Source organism: Solanum verrucosum, unplaced genomic scaffold (genome assembly GCF_900185275.1).
Source record: "Solanum verrucosum unplaced genomic scaffold, falcon-dt-bn FXZP01000261.1, whole genome shotgun sequence".
NCBI classification, from domain to species: Eukaryota; Viridiplantae; Streptophyta; class Magnoliopsida; order Solanales; family Solanaceae; genus Solanum; species Solanum verrucosum.
The window spans coordinates 6,929,157-6,945,539 of NW_026019969.1; the positions used below are offsets into that span (position 1 = coordinate 6,929,157).

The following is a 16,383-nucleotide window of genomic DNA, read 5'->3' on the forward strand; positions in this document are numbered from 1 at the left end:
CAGCAAGAAATGAACACAAGTTCTACTCATGATTTTAGTTGAGCATAGTGAACGAGACAGAGAACAAGTTCTGTTCATGATTTTAGTATAGAATATCTCAATAATTAAAAAGCGAAATACAATCTATGCCCTAATGCATGAATGTTACAATAAGGAGACAATTGGATAATTCTGAAACTGATACCAGAATGTGCTTCTCTGCCATTCATATAACTTCACAAGAGCTACAGATGACATTTGAATGCAAAGAGCAAAACAGAAAGTCAGTACAGTGCTTCAAACAACCTGAAAGCTGGCTGAACTATGAGCACAAACAAGAACCAGACTACAATACGGCTTCACCGGGTCTCCCAATCCTTCAATTTTTTACCCTTAGGCTTAGCAATAGGAGCATTAACAGCAGCCATTTTTGTATTATACTTGGCCCGAAGAGAGTCATTGTATGTCCACCTGCTCCAACGGCAATTGTCAGTCAGTAAGTGCAAAGGCTGTTAGCAGAATATTACATAGATAAAGCTGGACACTGAACCACAAAGCACAAACTATACACCATAAACTAGAATACAGAAGGATATATTTAAATTTTGAAGCAGTCTGCATTTTTTCCCTTTCTAGTTTGTCCCCACAAAGAGATTCAACTAAAAATGTACACATGCATCGCCTACTGGTGGAAGTCAAATAGAGTACTCCTTCTGTCAGGAAGCAAGTATAACATTCGAATGGCTAAGACAAAAGTGTAGGGAGCGATCTCATCACAGCAGCAGTCTTAGTATTACACAAATACTAGCAGGCAAAGTATTCAATGAAAACCAGGTACTTGGCCAGATATTACTATACTTCCTCTGGGTACAAGCTAAGCCCCACAAACCAGTCCATCAAATGAAGGGACCAGGTTGCTAGATATTTTCTTTCTTTAATCCCAGATGCTCTAAGCTACTCAGATAGGTTATAGGCTCTAAAAGAAATACTCAACTCCGAGTGCTGAAGTGCCCTGAAGTGTTAATTTTTCTTCTGGGATTTTTCCATTGATATGTCTATCAGATAGGTTGCTAGATAACTATCTTGCTAGATATTTTTTTCCATTGAAGAATGCTGAAGAATACAACAGTACTAATTCTCAAAAAAAAAAAAAAAAACTCAACTGAAGAGCATTTTTATTTATTTTTTAACAAGGTAGATAATTTTATTGAGTGAAAAAGGGCTTATATATTTTGGAGAATTCCCTTTCCACAATTGAAATTACTGAACTGGAAGCAAAACATTCTGTCGCACTAATGTAATAAACTTCTATGTTTCTCTAAAGTGATCCTAATAAGTACATCTGCCACTATGTATGAATCTTTTTAAAGTAATTCACTTTAATACACGACTAGTCAATAATTATGCAGGGAATTTGATAGTAACACTGAGAAAGCACCTATAATTAATGCACTCACTCCCACACCTCCAAAACCAAAAGTCGTTTCAAGGCCCCAAACTCTGAACTCCCAGTTATAATCTTCCTATGCTATACAAGGCTTTTCAATTCTTTTCCTATCCAGCGGGCCAGGTACATTTGCCATGACAAAAATTCGCCAACCATCAAAACAGAATGCAAGTGTGTTTTTACAGGAACAGAGAAAAATGGAAGCTCCTGTGGTAGCAGCACCATCACTCAAAAATATGCAATCAAAATTTTCAGATCCCCAACACTTGTTGATCGTCTCATTTTCTGGAAACTTTGATGGTTTAAATGCTACAAGTACCACTCAGGCAAGAAGATCTCAACAGGCAATCAAATTCTTCATATATACATCCCCAGAAATCCACCAAGCAAACGAAATTTTTCTACTACCACACCAAATCCTGCCCTAGGTACTGATACACATACACATCAGATAAACCTTTCTACACCCTGAGATGCACATCATTCTCTCTTAAGACCTTTGGCCAGGGAAATAATTATTATTTAAAAATTCCAAGCAAAAGAACCATAGAAAGAGTAGGTAACTAATCAAGCTTGCAGGAATCCATCAGCATATAGACAAGACCCATGAGCTCATCTCAACCCCCTTCCTCTTATCGTCACCCAATAAAAAGGAAGGAAAAGAAACAGAGAGACAGAGAGTGGAAGAGAGAGACACAGACAGAGAGCAACTGTCAATGTGATGAGATGTATTGTTCAGGATACAAATCACCCACTTTATAGAAGGCCAAATAAGACTCTAGAACAAAGTTCGCACATTTAGAACCATTATTCTCCTAATAGTTCTGATGCTACTGTGAAACATCTGAAGTATGATCAAATATTCAATGAAATGTAACTTTAATTTTATCCTTTGCTTTCTGTACAGTAAATCCAATTTGGAAGACCAAGATTGAGAGATATCACCAGTTTCAAGAAAATCAATATGCTAAAGAGTAAAAACTGTGACATCCCTTCAACCAAAGTGAAAGAGCAGGTAAGATAATCAGAGTCAGAGAATAGGTAATATTCACCACTGTGTTGATATACCAATAAACCAGATGCTAATGTGAAATAAACAACCAGGTGTAACTGAAGGATGCATTATTAAGAATTGCTAATCCAGCATATCTACGTGACAAATTGAATGAACAGAAATGAGCATATAACATAGAAGGTTTAAGGTACTTACGGGTTGTTCCAATCAGTTGTGTCCTCATTGACAAGATGTGTCCATTTTGTCCTTCCACTGCGACCAAAGTGTTTGACCTGCATGACTTTTGGTAGTATGGATTTATCCAACTTATCCTCCCCTGTTGGTGCAGAGAAATCACGGTGGAATATATTATCAGCGCCAGAAGTTCCAGCTATGTCATCAGTATCTGACTGGAAGAAAGCACCCTTGTGGTAATATTTCTGCATAAACTTCCACTTCTGCTTGGGTGGTGGGGCAGGTTTTGGGTTTCTCCTTTCCCACTCCTTCCTCTCTTCTTCCGTCATATTTCTTACTCTCTCTATTTCTTCCCTCTCCTTCTTACTAGCCTCCCTGTCCTCCCTCTCCCTCTTGATCCTGGCAATTTCTCTGGACTTCCAAGCTTCATATTCTTCAGCCTCATTCACCTCATCATCAGTATCTACATCAGCAATATTAGCTTCCAGCTCCAAATTTTTCTGAATTATTTCTTCCTCTCGTATCTTCTCAACTACTATTTGTTTTGTTTCAAGTTTTCTCTCCTCTAACCTCTTCTTCACTAACTCCTCGAGAGCTCGTTCCTCTGCCTCGCGCTTTTCACGCTCATCTATGGTGTCTCTCTCAGATTTTGGAACAAAAACTGGTTTCACCATTGCTATCCCTGTGGTCTCTTCCTCTGATTCAGTTTCATATTCTGATTCCTCTTCCTCCTCTTCTTCTACCTCCTCTTCTTCTTCCTCCGGCAGAGCTTCTTCCTGTTGCCTCTGAAGATTTTTTTCCCTGATTCTCCTCCTCCTTTCATCCAAGGCATCTTCGTCATCCTCCTCAAATTCCATTCTTTCTAGTCTTCTATTTTCCTCTTCAATAGTTGAAACAATCTCTGCTTGCCGGATGCGTCGATGATCTGCTCTGATTTCCTCACGATTATCAACTTTACTCTCTGCCAGTCGACGCAGCCTTGCATCATCTTTTCTTGCAATGTCTGAACCACCCTGGCTGGGAAAGGCTTTCTCAAGTGCTGCTTCCCTGTTCATCCGCATATCCTCATCTTTTTCTGGTTCATCTGCCCATTCAGGAGCTTTACCAGGCCAATATCTTTTCACTTTTGTTTGGCCAATTTTACCCCTGAGCTTTTCCCTAATTGCAATAATTGCATCACTTACACCAGCTGTTACAGACATTTTTATAAGAGAAAGAACCCCCTTGAAGAAAATGGTATGTAAACGAAACAGTGGACGCTTTATATGCTTCAAGCCTCTGAACCCAGTGATATGATCTCCCTATTACAAAAGAAAAAGATGAGAATAAATTAGACGAGATTATATGTGTGTGTATAATATGTTTCTTCGGGCACTGCCACACACAAAATTTCAAGAACAAATGGCATCACAACCAAATCAAATCTACCTAACTGATCAAGTAGAGTACTTGGCAGAAGTAAAGTGGGATTTGTAACTTGTACCAAGTTATAGAGGAGATATCAATGAGACAATGACTATCAAAAATAAAAGATAAATAACCTATAAAAAAAAAATTGTTATTCCAGTATCTTCTCTAGAGCCGCAACAAATTCAACCTACACAGCAGCAACATCTGTCATTCAACTGTCTTCTTTCAGGCAAAGGTTGATAACAGAGGATGAAGGAAAGGAAATCTCAATTTTATACCAGAACAGAACTCTCAAAAATATGACAATGGAGCTCAGCTCATATAAACAGACTATAGGCAGCATCTAGGCCTTCTTATTGATTAACAGGTGACTAAGAGGGTAGGGTGCCTCTCATGGAAGAGGTAGTAACAGCCCAGGGGTTCATCTGAATCCCTTCCGATGAAAATTACACTGCTTATACATGGTTAAACTTATTTTTTATGTATATATAGCAGATGTTGAACCCCCTTCGACTTATTCATGTGTTTACTTATTCATAGTTTGCACCCCTTAATGAAAATCTTGTCTCCGCCACTACTCTTGTGATATGTATGCCTCAAAATCTCCAAAACAGAAAATTAGAATTGCAAAGAGTACAAAAATCTCAAGTTAAATAGATTTTCATATGGAAAATAGTTTAGGGTTAAATTAACGTCCGCTTGCAAATCATGAAAATGAAGACCTTCCTGAGCTGCGAAGATGGTAAAAAAATTTGCAAACCTTAGTTCTCGCTCTCTTGAATATAAACCCTACTCCTTCCACAAAGGAACCCTAATACCGACTATGAGAAAAGTACAAATCTATCACCAATTCAAAACAGTCTTAAATTACAATAAACGAAATTCGTACAAAAGAATAGCCTACAAAATCTATTTGTTTATGAACATATCACGACTTCTTTGAAATCAAACACTATGCGCTTCAGCGAATTCAAGCTTGTATAAAATTGCACACAATATTAATCATTAAGCGAATGAAAACTTACCTTAGAGTCGACGGAGATGACGAACTCGCCGGAGATTGGCGTTCGGAATAGACTCGCTCGATAATGGCGGTCGGGGTACACTCCGAATCGAAGTGATGTTGAAGAAAGATTTTACGCTCTATTCTATACGCAGGTAAATTCTAATTACCAACTTAACCTCGAAAACAAAATCAAAATTCTAATTTGCCCCTTTTAGGCATCTCCAACCTTAGAGTTTTCTCACCAACGACTCCAACTCAATTCTCAATTTATTTTTTTCAAATTCTTTATATAATATAGATTTATATTTTATTCTTAATTTCTAAAACACAATTACGAATAATTAAAAAAAACAATCAACAAGCATAATCATAACTTCTCTAGATCATACATTAATTTTTCGAATATTGTTAAATTTGGAAAGGACCTTCCAGATTATTAAATTATTATTGTAATTTTTAAAATAATTATGCTATATATTGTATTTTTAAATTTAAATTTTCATTTTATCATTTAAATTTTGTGCATTCATCATAGTGAAAATCAATAATAATATCAAATTTGATTCACTTGAAGTGACGAAAATTGAAAATAAAATATTTGAAATATTATTAATTCAGGATGAAAGTAGTATATATTAAATAATATATTTTTTTAAATGTATATTATATTTAAAAAAGAATTATGAATATTAGAAAATTTTAATTAATATCCTTATATGAAAAATAATATGTTAATTACAAAATAATAAAAATAATAATATAATATTCAAAAAGTGAAATAAATAGTATGAATAATAGTTCTCCAAATTTAATTTGGAGAATTACTATTCAACTTTCTATAATTGGAGAGTAGAGGGTAAAATAGAGAGTGCTTGGAGAAGGTATTCTCTATTTTACTCCCAGAATATAGAGAATGAAGAATAAAATAGAGTAGGGTTGGAGATGGTTTAACATTTCGAGCAGGGGAAAAAGATCTTTACCCTTTTAATTTACTGAAAATAAGATAATACTTCCTACTCACTTTTACTTGTCATTTATTTCTAAAATTTTCTTGTTATTTTCATATATATTGCTTGCCATGCATGTTTTACCTTTTATATTAAATACTATTATGTATATCATTTTTCAAGATCCAAAAAGTATATACTTTTCGTCCGACAATTGCTTTTCACTATACTATTTTGAGATGTCCAACAATATTTGTCCACTTTATGAAATTAACGAATAATTTTGTGCTTAGTTCCTACCATTATCATTAAATAAAGTCATTTCTCTATTAGGTTTTTTCAAGACATTATATTTATTATATTCGAAGGGTGATATACTAAATTATCCTTCTATTTATAGCTTCTTAAGAAGTGTGCAAAATTAATAGTGGACAAGTATTATTGTACATAAAAAATATATTATTAATTGTTTTCTTAAAAAGTGTGTCAAATTAAACAGTAACAAGTAAAAATGAAAAAAAATAATAATTGTGAATTCGACTTTAAAAGTATCTTTTACTATACTCAAGTGGCCTATTTATATCTTTAGAAAACTATATCACCTTCACACGTAATGTAAAATAGAGCAAACGGGCAATTTGACCCTTAACTAGGTGAAATCTAACATTTTTCTCTCAATGAATAATAGTTGGTTACTTTAAAGCAAACTAACACAAATTCCACTAATTTAAAGGCCTATTATGTATCTTCACTTTAATTGTTAAAGTTACCTTTTGTACCACATTTAATTTTCTAGCTAGATACATGTATTTCGAATACATGTGAGTCAAATTAGGAGTAATTAATTTCACATACATTATATACAAGTGTGATTTATATATATATATATATATGTGGAATATATTGACTTTCTCGATCGCCTCTATCCCATTTCGCTCGCATTTCTCCTTCTCTTGCTCACCTCTCTTCTTCCCTCGTTCGCCCATCTCCCATCTTACTCATCTCTATCCTCTTCTCGTTCATCTCTCCCCATATATATATATATATATATTTCATAATGTATCCGGTATTTAAGATACATGTATCAGTATAAAATGATGCATGCATGCTGATTCTCTCGTTCGCCTCTCCCTATTTATCTAATATCAAAGATATATGTATCTGACTTGAAATCTGTTACAAAATTATTAATTAGTGAAACAATATGTAATTATTTCAAACTATAGAATGGATTAATATTTATGGTAGAAAAAATTGTGTAATTAGATAGTTTTTCCTTACTTTTAACTTATGCCATTCGTTGTAACTAGGGGTGTACATGATCGGGTTGGTTCGGGTTTTTCAAATATCAAACCAAACCATTTGTGTAAAAATTTTAAATTTATAAACCAAACCAAACTAATAAATTTGGATTTTTTCGGGTTTTTCAAATACCAAACCAAACCATTGTGTCGAATTTTTAAATTTATAAATCAAACCAAACTAATAAACCTCGGATTTTTTCGGTAAAGTTTGCATACAAACATATAATTAACTTGTGCTCCAAATATTTATTTAGTCCAACCAAAATACAATTATCTAAGGTGTTTCATAAAAAAATAACACAAAATATGATATTAGTTCTGATGACACAAAAATACTCAATAAAAAATAATAATGAAATCATCATGTAAAATAAATATTGCAAAGTCATAATGAAAAAGATCATAATTTAAAAGTACTAAATCATGCTAAAATAAGTTTAATAAGTATTAGTTACATTACTAAATATTTAAGGAAAATTAAAATTCGATTATGTATTTTAATTGTCTAAACCAATGTAAAACTAAAGAACAAATATTCAATATTATTGTCATTCTTAGTGTTGAATTGATTTTCTTTTTGCATTAGTATTAATTTGATTTTGATTTAAGTTTTATTATAATTATCAACATCTATGAACTATAATCTCTATTGGACCATTCCGAATTCTAAGTTTTAAACTTGAAATAATATATTAAAAGATAAAAACTATGAAATAGTATAAAAAATATTTTAAAATTATATCAAAGTAAATATTTTTATGTATAAAATAAAATTTTAATATTACATATATAATGTCGGGTTGGTTTGGTCTCGGGTTGGTTTTTTTTAGTTAAAACCAAACCAACCCAAATATAGTCGGGTTTTTTTTTTCAATACCAAACCAAGTCAAACCAAACCACTAGTTGGGTTTTTTTTTCGGGTTGACTCGATTTGCGGTTTGGTTCGGTTTTCGGTTCAATTTTGTACCCCCTAGTTGTAACCAAAATGGCTGAATATTGTCATTATTCACTAACAGATAAAGTTCAAAAATGCTTATGACAGACACGTATTTACAATAAAATAATTTAATTTTGTGTTTGTAGTGTTATACTTGAGAGTTGAAAATGCAGAAATTTGCGAATAAAGGGGGTGGAATATAAGAATAGCATAGTATAATTGTTTGTCGAAAAAATTGTGTGAACACAAATAAAAGTTTAAAAATTATAGAAATAAGATCAAAAGGAGCATGATCATGTTTTTTTTCATTTTAGGCTAGAATCCACCAATCCAAACAATAAAAAGTAACAATAATGAAATGAATACTAGGATGAGAAGTAGGTTCCTTATTTTTGGTGAAGTAAAATTTATTCAATAATATCAAGATCTAAAAAAATGAAAAAGTACAGAAATTTTGTATTTTGAACATAGATGGTTTAACAATTGTCGATTTATAAACTTCAAAATACATACTTTCTATCATAATACTATACACTACGTGTTAGCTAGCAGGAGGTTCCTTTTGTTTTGTGTTGTCATTTTCAAGTGCCTCCAGATCCATCAAAATACATCGATCCAGCACCAACACCTTCCATTAGAGCAAATTTCATGTCTTCCGATGGCCGCCAGTGTCGCTTCCTTTGGTTTATGAACCAGTTGTTTATCTGCTTCTGGTCTAGCCCTGTCATCTCTGATAGCCTATTTTTCTCTTCTTCCTGCATCCATATACATGTTAAATAAATAGAAAACAGTCAGATCATGTCACCACTCGTGACACTGGATTCTGCGCGATCGTTGGTCATAAAGATATTAGAATGGCAAATGTAAAGATTGGGGGCAATAACAAACTGAGTTTATTTTCTATACACTGGACAATGCTAAAAGTCATATAACTATAGGTATCCATCATAAGAGTTTAGATAACTAGAAATTAGCGCAGGTTAATTGCTGCAACATGTTAGATCGTTCAGCCAGTTCTCCTGATAGAGCAATCTAGGTAAGCATAGTTATGAAACGAACGGCTCCGAGAAGAGAATTACTAGAAATTACCGTGGGATAAGGCCATCGATAGTGAGTCTTCCACCAGTCCAGCAATACAATTCTTGCTTCCTTAGGTAACTTGCCTTTCTTCCTCTTCTTCAGAAATTCCTTTCTCAAACTGCTAAGATAGCCACTATATTTGCGCATCAGCATTTCTTTTAGCTCATTATCGCCTTCACGGTTAGCAGGATATTCTTGACTATCCGCTGCTTCCATCTCCCCACAGCCTAGATCATCCTCTGAGGTACCACCTGCTTCATCTGTTATGGACATCTAACATAAATCAAAAAGGGCTCGTATGCTTACATCACCTAGCACAGCACATCTTTTGCATTCTTCGTATGATATGTTTCAAACTAAAAAAAACAACACTATTACATGGAATAATTTAAATCCCCGAGCAATAGTAAAATCTTTCGACCATTTAGTTACTCCATATGAGAATTAATATAAACAAATTTGATTTCTATGGTTCACTAAATTAATGACCAGATCAATCAAGTGACAATGATTTGAGCCTTTTTTTAACATCATATCTCAAGTAAAATTATGAAACCTTTCACAACTGCATAACACTGATTAAGATATCGTACAAGGATCTAGCTAGCTAGTGCAAAAAATATACATTCAAACTTTCCCGAACATGGTAACATGGAGATATTACCTATCAGGACAGTAGAAACCATAAAGAAGCAACAGAATCTAATTCTTGCACAATATAAAGATGCTTGCTTTAGCTTTACATCATCACAATTCACATGGAATTCTGTAAAAAAATTTTATCCAATTTCAAATGGATTTCATTTTAAAACTGCACACAGGTCTAATAACTAAACTAAATTTCCGGCTTTGTAGTTACCTGATTCCACCAATGAATAATTTAGACTAAGAAAATATCAAATAGGGGAAAACAAATTAAGTACGCAGTACTCTATTGAGATGGTAAACAAAGTGCAGAATACTAGCTCAGTGGGCTCGAGCCCCAAGCAGTGATAAAGAAGACATCCTATCCTAGTTTACATTAAACATTAAGTTTGATGAATTCTTGAACCATGAAAAGGGGCATGTAATATCATAACTTGTACGAAGTAGAGATTTTGAAAGTTTACAAACAGAATAAGTTTGCATAAAGTTGGAAGTTTATTCTCATCAAATTACATATGGATGATGATCTTATATATTTAAGTAGTAAACCTTGGTTGCTCTTAGTATTCTGATGTCTCTTGGTGTAATCCTTAATTAATTCAAAGTCTAGCAGCACATAGTCAAGAAAAAAATGAAATCTTGTAGGAAATATCCATTCATGACTCTCCCAAAGTTATCCTCTCCTAAGAAAAATTAATGCAGATTGCATTGGCCTTCATCTGGAAATACCACTAGTTCCCAAAGTTATTAGAAATCCATAGACATTTAAGCATAATTACATGACTATGTAAGAGAGTAAGGACAAAATTTGTGACATGACACAAAAATAGGCACAGAAAAGGTCTGAAAAATGACATGACTATACATTATACAAGCGACAGATTTAAAAGTTTATCTTAACAATTTCAAGGCCCTAGCCCATGTCTAAAAGCTTTGGTTCTTCATGTAGATACCAAACAAATAAATTTAAACACATTCCATATTTAAGCTAAGTTCATGTGCAGGTGTGCTCGTCAGCATCGAAACAAAGTGATTAATGCTTCACAGTTTTTGAAACTAGTACACCATCAACTAAATTGGATGTGCCTATATCTATACATTTTATGCCTGATCACAACGGATATATTTTCAATATCATCACCAACAAAGAACACTAACCATCTATAACTTTCAACTTCCATGACCAAAAGCACATTTTTCAAGTGGGGGTTATTTATATCAGATGTAAACCATTTATGTGGGTTTTCATTAAATCAAAGTTACTTTCTTTGATGAAAAACTCGAACCAAACAAGCAAGTAGGTTTTTTAGCATCACCGTGCAAGGCAATTTCAGATAGAAAAGAAGAAGAAGAAGAAGAAAAGCCCCTAATTATAATTAGGGAAAAATTCAAAGTGTGTAACCATATCATCCATTCCTAGAGATAAATCACATTTCTATACACTTAATTATTCTCATTTCACGGAAACCAATAGCTTTTATTTAAACTTTGTATACATATTAAGAAATTCACTTGATTGTACCCAATAATTGTTAGTATATATTAACTTGAGAAATATTATAGAAATCCATAAACTTCAAGTACAGGATCTACCTCTAGTTAATTTTCACATTTTCTCATCTATAAACATTCTTTCTTTTCTCAGACATAGATTTTGAAATTGATTAAGTTGTGTTATGACATGCATTTCACAAGTCCCGAAAACTTTAGGAAAAACTTGAGAATATTTGAAGTAAATCTGATCAAATTTCATGATCAAACAAAACTCTCAAAATCTACGGACAAACGCTAGTCCACACTCCACAGCAATGTTAATAAAGCAAAAGTATATATGCTGTTGAAGCATTGGAAAGATAATAAAGAAAGAAATATAATTAGTCTGACAGTAACAGTAGTTCCATGGATGCAGCTTCTGAAAAGCCTCAATTTCCAAGGTTTCAACCAACCCTAATACAGATTACAGAACAGAAAGGGACAGCGAAAGTATAGGGGGTCCGAATCAAAAATTGAACGGAATAGTATTTCTGACTAGTACTACAAACACACACGCACAGACTCACGTTAATTAATTAAGTAATTACTAGAGTACCAGATATATAATTGTTGTTGAAGTTGAAACTTGTTGAAGTAATTAAATTATCTTTGCATAGGGAACTGAGCTGTGACTCTATGTTATTCAAGAAACTTGTAGCTTCATCAAACGGCTTTGAAAGCTCCTCTTTGTATTTCACTAATACCGCACAATATGATTCCTTCACAACAAAAACCCTCTTTAGATAATGAAAAGAAAAGAAAAAACTCATGATATATGTGTAGGTGGGTTTTTTCTTTTTCTTATTACCATAAACTTATCAAGTTCTGGATCAGCTCCAATTTCACTACTGTGACATGAGCTGGATATTAAGTTGTTCTCTTTGCTAATTTCTTCGAGAATTGATGTCATTCCTTGCGGTGCTCCAACCTTGATATAAATTTGCCCAAATTGAAAAATAAGGGCATATAGATGATAAATAAATAATCAAAGATAGAACATATTAAACACTAACCTTACGACATTGAAGGTAAGCAGAAAGTAAGTTAGGATAAAGAGAATGATTTGCAATCTGAGCTTTAATAAGATCTGACATATTGGTGCTGGATTTAGTATTATTTTGATGATCAGCGGCTTCTAATTGACGATAATGATGAATAGCAAAACTAGTATGATGAGTAGGAGTGTTATTAATAATTGTCGTCCCACCCTCATCCTCAGCCTCAGCCTCAGCCTCAGCCTGTTGTTGCTGTTGTCTACTGCGTGAACATACAATAGCAGAATGAAGTTTGCTCAATTCATCCATCATCAAACAGTTACACAGTATGTGAACAACAACTTGTAATAATTAAAAATGCTTAGCTATAATCTGGCTGTATATATATGGAGTACGTTTCTTTAAACCCAAAAAAAAAGAGACACCTGGAAAAAGGCCCTAGCTAGGTAGCTACTTTAATTTTATTTTTAGTCTAAAAATTTAAAAAGGTGATAAAGACCCGACCAGACGAGACTAAGTGTTACTAGTGCTTAGTGGGGAAAGGAAAAGGAAAGAGGAGCGAAGCCCTGGGGTGTTTCAAGGATTCAAGGAGGTATGCCCGGTTGGATTTATATGTTGTTCTTGTTTTTTATTTTAAATTAAGTAATCTAATAGATATCAATATTTATATAAAATAAATAATAATATTATATCAATAAAAAAATTTCCAAAATTATCGAGTGATTAATAATGGTGATAGTTAATTCTAATGGTTATTGGTGTTGATTAAGGATATTATTTTGTGGTGATAGCTGACAACTATGACCTTTAACTTTAAATGTGCATAAGTAGATATTTAAATTTGTATAAATTGAATAAATAGACACATTTGTCCTACATAACACCCTACATGACAGTTTTGTGTCTTATGTGACATCCTACGTGTATTATGTCATGTAGGACACGTGTTTCTACCTGTTCAATTTTATACAAATTTAAGTGTCTACTTGTGCACACTCAAAGTTGGAAGACATAATTATCCGCTGAAGTCAAATTAATGGTCATGTTTATGTATTATACCTACTTTGAAATTGAGTAAGTAGACACACATTATACACATCATACATGATAATTTGCATGAGATACTCTAATTCTACATTACAATTAATGTCATAAAGGATGTGTGTGTGCCTACTTATTTGATTTCAACGTATGAGGGCACAAATATCAATGGAAACCATATTAAAATGTATTTATGTACTCCCTTTCTGACATTTTATGTGTCACCATTTTCTTTTTAGTTCATCCAATGAAGAATGTTACTTTACTATAATTAAAAATATTTTAACTTAATTTTTTTTATTCTTAATAAAATAATTTAAACCACATAAATATCAAAATTATTTTAAACCATAATTTTTTATAAAAGTCAATTTAAAAAATATTATATTAATAAAACGATATCATATACTCCCTCCGTCCCTTTTTAGTTGTCCACTTTAGAAATGGCACACAGATTAAGGCAACAATAATTAGCACAGTGAAGTTACAATTTTACCCTTATGACAACTTTTCACTTCAAAATTACAACCACTTATTTGAATTAAAGTGAAATAAATTGGAGGGAAACAACATACACTTTTACAATTTTCAAGAAGTGTAAATAAGGGTATAATAGGAAAAAATTTGTTGTCCTTTCTTGATTTGTCAAAATGGACAACTAAATAGGGACAACTAAAAAAGGAAATATGGACAAGTAAATAGGGACGGAGGGAGTAGTATAAAATGAAATGCAAGAAATATTATGCAAAACAAAGAAAAGGTTAGAGAAGATGAGGTTGGTTTGAGGAAAGGACAATTGGAAGGAATGGATGGACACCTCGAAGATATGAAAATATTGTTGAGCGTCATCAATAGATAATTTTATAATGTATAATTTAAATTTAATATGAATTTCAAATGGTAGTGAAAAATCAAAAAGAAAAATAAAATAAAATCGGAGGCTTTTTTGGTTTATAGCGCACGTTCTCCCACGCTACCGAACAGTAACACCTTGTACCTTATGCTCATTTTTAGTGAGGCATCTATACTCTCCCAATTCAATTAATCTCCAACTCCACTACGTTACCTAGAGACGAGATAAATAAGAATATAGAGGAGGTACATGTATTCGTTAGCTTCAAAAAAAATTAAATATATAAGTATATATTTATTTTAAGAAACTGATATAAATTATGATATAATTTATCGTGCACCAATGAAGAGTATAAGTTTGACATTGTGCTGTTAGTACAAGCTAGATGAACCACCCACGAGACCTGAGTTTGAATCTAGCTATAACGCTTATTTTATTATTTTATTTTAGAGCTCATATTTGAAATAAGATAATATTGATGCACCTGAAATCTTCAAATCCTGGGTTCGCCTTTGATTATAAGTAATGTAAGTTAATTTTGAGTTGAACTAATATATATAATTAAATAAAATTATTTTATATTTTATTTTGAAATTTTATCTGAAAATCGTGTAGTTAGTTTAGATGTTAGTTACCGCCTTTATTTAGCTTACTATTGCGAGTTCAAGTTAGTTGGATCTGTACAATTTTCAAATTCATATTTAATATGGCAAGTTATAATTTTACAACTACGATTAAATTGATTTTGCAAGTTAAACTTTGTCCTAGGCTGAAACGGTATCGGTACCGGTAAGTTTTAGAAAGACAAAAGTGAGGTGCTTGATCAAGTTTTGAAAGAAAATTAAGTTAGAGTAATCAAGTTTCAACGGTCCCTCACTAATCTATCGCTAAATAATTCTAATTAGCTAATTGAATTTTTTTATACTCCATAGTTAAAATGAGATTAGTGTAAAATTTTATTGTTTAGCTATGAAATTTTATCTGTTACTAATTTTATTTTCTTAATAGTAGTTCCAAGTCCATGAAATATGCTTTCTTATCTCGTCCCCATTCCCCAAATGACCTCTTGAGTATAGTACTTAAGAGTTGTTTGATGTGAGATATATAATAATTCTAGAATAAAATGTAGAATTGTTTTATCTCACCATTTTGAGTCATAATAATGGGAATATGGAATAAGTATCACATATACATGATAGAATAACTTATTTCGAAATAATTTATTTCCACCCGAAACTACTCTTACACATGAGTTGTCAATTAGTGGGAAGGCGTTTTGGTAAAAAGAAAAGAAGGTGAGGTGAGGTGACAATACGCTGTGTGTGTGTGTTAATTGAGGCCAAGGTGGTAAAATTAAGTGAGTCACTTTTTTGCATTGTTTGATGGATTGTTGATCACACAAAGGCCAAAGCAAAGGCTTGTGTTGAGTCATTCAAAAGGCAGACATTACTGCAAAAGAAAATACTTAACACAAGTTGGAAGTACTAGTCTTCATAAAACCTAAAAACCTTAGTTACTCTCTTCATATGTGTTATCTTTTTAGCTAAGAATTATTGTCCTCATTATATTTATTGCTTCTCTCTCTCTCTTTCCTTCTACTACTTATTTCCATGGGTATAGGGTGTCCCCACCAATTTATTTCAAGTGAGATTGTTCGCTCGTGTGCTATCCAAACCATTTCGTATAGTATAAAAGAAATATGAAGATCTGTGATTTATTATTACAATATTTTAGGATATTTTGATATCTATTTACGAATTTACTCCATTCATATGTGTTATCTTTTTAGTTAAGAATTATTGTCCTCATTATATTTATTGCTTCTCTCTCTCTTTCCTTCTACTACTTCTTTCCATGGGTATAGGGTGTCCCCACCAATTTATTTCAAGTGGGATTGTTTGCTCGCTATCCAAACCATTTCGTATAGTATAAAAGAAATATGAAGATATGTGATTTATTATTACAATATTTTAGGATATTTTGATATCTATTTACGAATTACGATTTTATCATTTAA

The 16,383-nt window shown here is 32.6% G+C and overlaps 2 protein-coding genes across 2 annotated transcripts; both read right to left on the reverse strand.

Moving 5' to 3' along the window:
- Positions 1 to 150: 150 nt before the first annotated feature.
- Positions 151 to 3,937, reverse strand: LOC125815555 (uncharacterized). Its single transcript, XM_049495051.1, has 2 exons — positions 2,637 to 3,937; positions 151 to 450 (listed from the first exon to the last, which is right to left on the reverse strand). Exons 1-2 carry the CDS (start codon positions 3,815 to 3,817, stop codon positions 339 to 341), a joined length of 1,293 nt encoding a protein of 430 aa, XP_049351008.1. The 5' UTR covers positions 3,818 to 3,937; the 3' UTR covers positions 151 to 338.
- A 4,719-nt stretch (positions 3,938 to 8,656) lies between these two features.
- LOC125815734 (homeobox protein knotted-1-like 1) lies at positions 8,657 to 12,907 on the reverse strand. Its single transcript, XM_049495280.1, has 5 exons — positions 12,491 to 12,907; positions 12,286 to 12,405; positions 12,034 to 12,196; positions 9,309 to 9,559; positions 8,657 to 8,974 (listed from the first exon to the last, which is right to left on the reverse strand). The coding sequence occupies exons 1-5, from the start codon at positions 12,782 to 12,784 to the stop codon at positions 8,801 to 8,803; spliced, it is 1,002 nt and encodes a 333-aa protein (XP_049351237.1). The 5' UTR covers positions 12,785 to 12,907; the 3' UTR covers positions 8,657 to 8,800.
- Positions 12,908 to 16,383: the final 3,476 nt, after the last annotated feature.

What these genes read in the sequence shown, in the direction of transcription:
- LOC125815555 (XM_049495051.1), bottom strand. Translation starts at nt 3,817, where the DNA reads ATGTCTGTAACAGCTGGTGTAAGTGATGCAATTATTGCAATTAGGGAA. An exon ending in ACAACTGATTGGAACAACCC is followed by an intron (nt 451 to 2,636) that starts GTAAGTACCTTA and finishes CCGTTGGAGCAG; the next exon opens with GTGGACATACAATGACTCTC.
- LOC125815734 (XM_049495280.1), bottom strand. Translation starts at nt 12,784, where the DNA reads ATGATGGATGAATTGAGCAAACTTCATTCTGCTATTGTATGTTCACGC. An exon ending in CAGAACTTGATAAGTTTATG is followed by an intron (nt 12,197 to 12,285) that starts GTAATAAGAAAA and finishes TTTGTTGTGAAG; the next exon opens with GAATCATATTGTGCGGTATT. An exon ending in CAACAACAATTATATATCTG is followed by an intron (nt 9,560 to 12,033) that starts GTACTCTAGTAA and finishes TGTCCATAACAG; the next exon opens with ATGAAGCAGGTGGTACCTCA.